A 2,500-nucleotide genomic window follows, 5' to 3' on the forward strand; every position below is an offset into this window, starting at 1 on the left:
GCAGAGTTTCGCTCGTAATTCCACAATGTGTTTGTCATTAAGTACCGATAAACTGATTATGGAGTTGATGATAACAGCTAAGTATCCGAAACAAAAAGCACATATAATTTCAACAAGAGACTGGTACACCCGGAATCTTCGGAAGACGCTGCGCACGAGAGAAGCGGCAGAGGATGTGAAATCGATGTTTCAATTGCGACCTTGCAATGATGATGAGGACCGCATTCTGACAGGGTCACGTTGTTAAGTAAAAAGTGTAAGTGGTTATCTTTATATCTATCTATATCTATTTATCTATTCTTTTTTGTCTGTCTCGCTACACATGGATAGTGAGGTAGGTAGAAACATAAATAGGAAAATATAGCCACAGATAGATAGGTAGATGAAAAATAGTAACACAAACATTTTACCTGTTTATTGTCTATACACAATGCCATACACACACAAACATATTCATATGTATTCATATTCATGTTGCGTGTATGTGTTTGTGAATGTTATCTCAATTTACGGAATGTACCTGTACTAGTTTCTCATAACAAGATATAAAACTTGGTCATCAATGAACAGGGTGCCATCACAAACATATGTCCGTCCTGCGGAGATCTGAAGGAAGGCCTCAGCCACAGCGAGCATGACGCTGCAAGGGAGTGAAAGGCTTTTCCGGAGAGGAATGGAAGTGCCCGAGCTGGCTATATAAGCGTGTGGCCCGGAGTCCGGGTCATCACTCAGCCTGACTCCATCCTCAAAATACCATGTTATCGGTAGAGCTCTCTGCACTTGCACAACGAATCATTTTAATGGAAAACATGATAATATGATACGCGTACACAGACACATACACACATATGTGTGTGTGTGTGTATCTGTGTTTATACATATATTTATTTGTATCTTTCTCTCTGTATATACATATACACATTATATATATATATATATATATATATATATATATAATATATATATATATATATATATATATATATATATATATATATATATAAGACGGAGGGTAATCAGCCATCCTTCCCATCTTCAGAAACTCGTGATATGCGCTGTGGTGGCCGCTGTGGCATCACTGCCTCAAGGTTCACCATCTAGATCCTATGGACTTCCCGGTGGAAGTTCATCCGGCAGTTTCGGTGGAGTAGGAGGTGGACCTGGAAGTGGAGCTGGAGGCAGTGGAGGATTCGGAGGTGGAGCTCCTGGTTCAGGCAGTGGAGGATTCGGAGGTGGAGCAACGGGAGGATTTGGGGGTGGGGCTCCTGGTTCCGGTAGTGGCGGCTTCGGCAGTGGAGCCACCGGAGGATTTGGTGGTGGAGCTCCTGGCGCTGGAGCCACTGGAGGATTCGGCGGTTCCTCGGGAGGCTTCGGTGCTGGAGCTGGAGCTTCAGGTCCTTTCATTCCCATCATTACCGACGAACGCCAAGGTCCCGATGAGTTCGGAAACTACAACTTCAACTTCGAAACTGCAAACGGCATCATTCGTCAGGAACAAGGAGCCCCACAAGGAGAAACTGGAGCCGTAGCACAGCAGGGTTCTTGGTCGTAAGTGTGACATTTGCTTTTGGTAAGATCATGTCTAAAGCTTCTTATCTTCTTTAGATGGAAATTCAATTTGTTTCCTCATTTCAGATTCACCTTCCCTGATGGCACGCCAGCTGACTTCAACTTCGTTGCTGATGAAAACGGTTTCCGCGTGGAGTCCGACCTGCTGCCCACACCCCCTCCCCTCCCCGCCCACGCCATCGCTCAGATCGAGAAGGCTCGTCAGGAGGACGCCGCCGCTGCAGCTTCTGGTGGCCGGCCAGGCTCTGGCTCTGGACAGTTCTCTGGCTCAGGCTTTGGCGCCGGCCAATCAGGCTTTGGTTCAGGACAGTTCTCGGGATCTGGCCAATCAGGCTTTGGTGCCGGTGCTGGCCAACCAGGATTTGGTTCCTCTAGTGGCCAGTTTTCAGGATCAGCTTCCTCACAACAAGGACCCAGCACTGCCTATGGTTACCCATAAACTTTACCACCATATTCATGCAACTTAAATTTTGCTGCCATTTTCTGATCCAGCGATATCATGATCTCTTACATCAGCCTTCATCCTAATCACCTGTTATTATCATAGTTATGATATAAACATGACGCTTACTAGTATTGTAGATATGTGGTTATATTAAATATGTACCTGTGAATTACTACGTCTATTCTACACCTTTTCTTTCTATAGAGTTCTATAAAGATATACATGTACACATATGTACATGCACAAATACACACACACGCACACACACAAACGCATATATATACTCATATATATATATATATATATATATATATATATATATATATATATATATATAAATATATATATATTATATATAATTATATATATATATATATATATATACATATACATATACGTGTATTTGTGTGTGTGTTTGCACAGACACAAATAAACATATATGTTAATTTCTTTTCATACCTTTGATTCCTTACAAGGTATTACCAT

At 42.3% G+C, this 2,500-nt stretch overlaps 1 protein-coding gene across 1 annotated transcript; it reads left to right on the forward strand.

Annotated features, from left to right (window-relative positions):
- The first annotated feature begins 724 nt into the window (after positions 1 to 724).
- LOC119580951 (pupal cuticle protein 20-like) lies at positions 725 to 2,186 on the forward strand. The gene is made up of 3 exons (XM_037929199.1): positions 725 to 764; positions 1,040 to 1,548; positions 1,636 to 2,186. Exons 1-3 carry the CDS (start codon positions 756 to 758, stop codon positions 2,006 to 2,008), a joined length of 891 nt encoding a protein of 296 aa, XP_037785127.1. The 5' UTR covers positions 725 to 755; the 3' UTR covers positions 2,009 to 2,186.
- The last annotated feature ends 314 nt before the right edge of the window (positions 2,187 to 2,500 follow it).

The sequence above is a fragment of the Penaeus monodon genome, chromosome 14 (assembly GCF_015228065.2).
Source record: "Penaeus monodon isolate SGIC_2016 chromosome 14, NSTDA_Pmon_1, whole genome shotgun sequence".
In the NCBI taxonomy this organism is placed as follows: domain Eukaryota; kingdom Metazoa; phylum Arthropoda; class Malacostraca; order Decapoda; family Penaeidae; genus Penaeus; species Penaeus monodon.

Excerpts from the sequence above, each read along its gene's own strand:
- LOC119580951 (XM_037929199.1), top strand. Across the intron at positions 1,549-1,635 it reads GCACAGCAGGGTTCTTGGTC|ATTCACCTTCCCTGATGGCA; the intron begins GTAAGTGTGACA and ends TCCTCATTTCAG.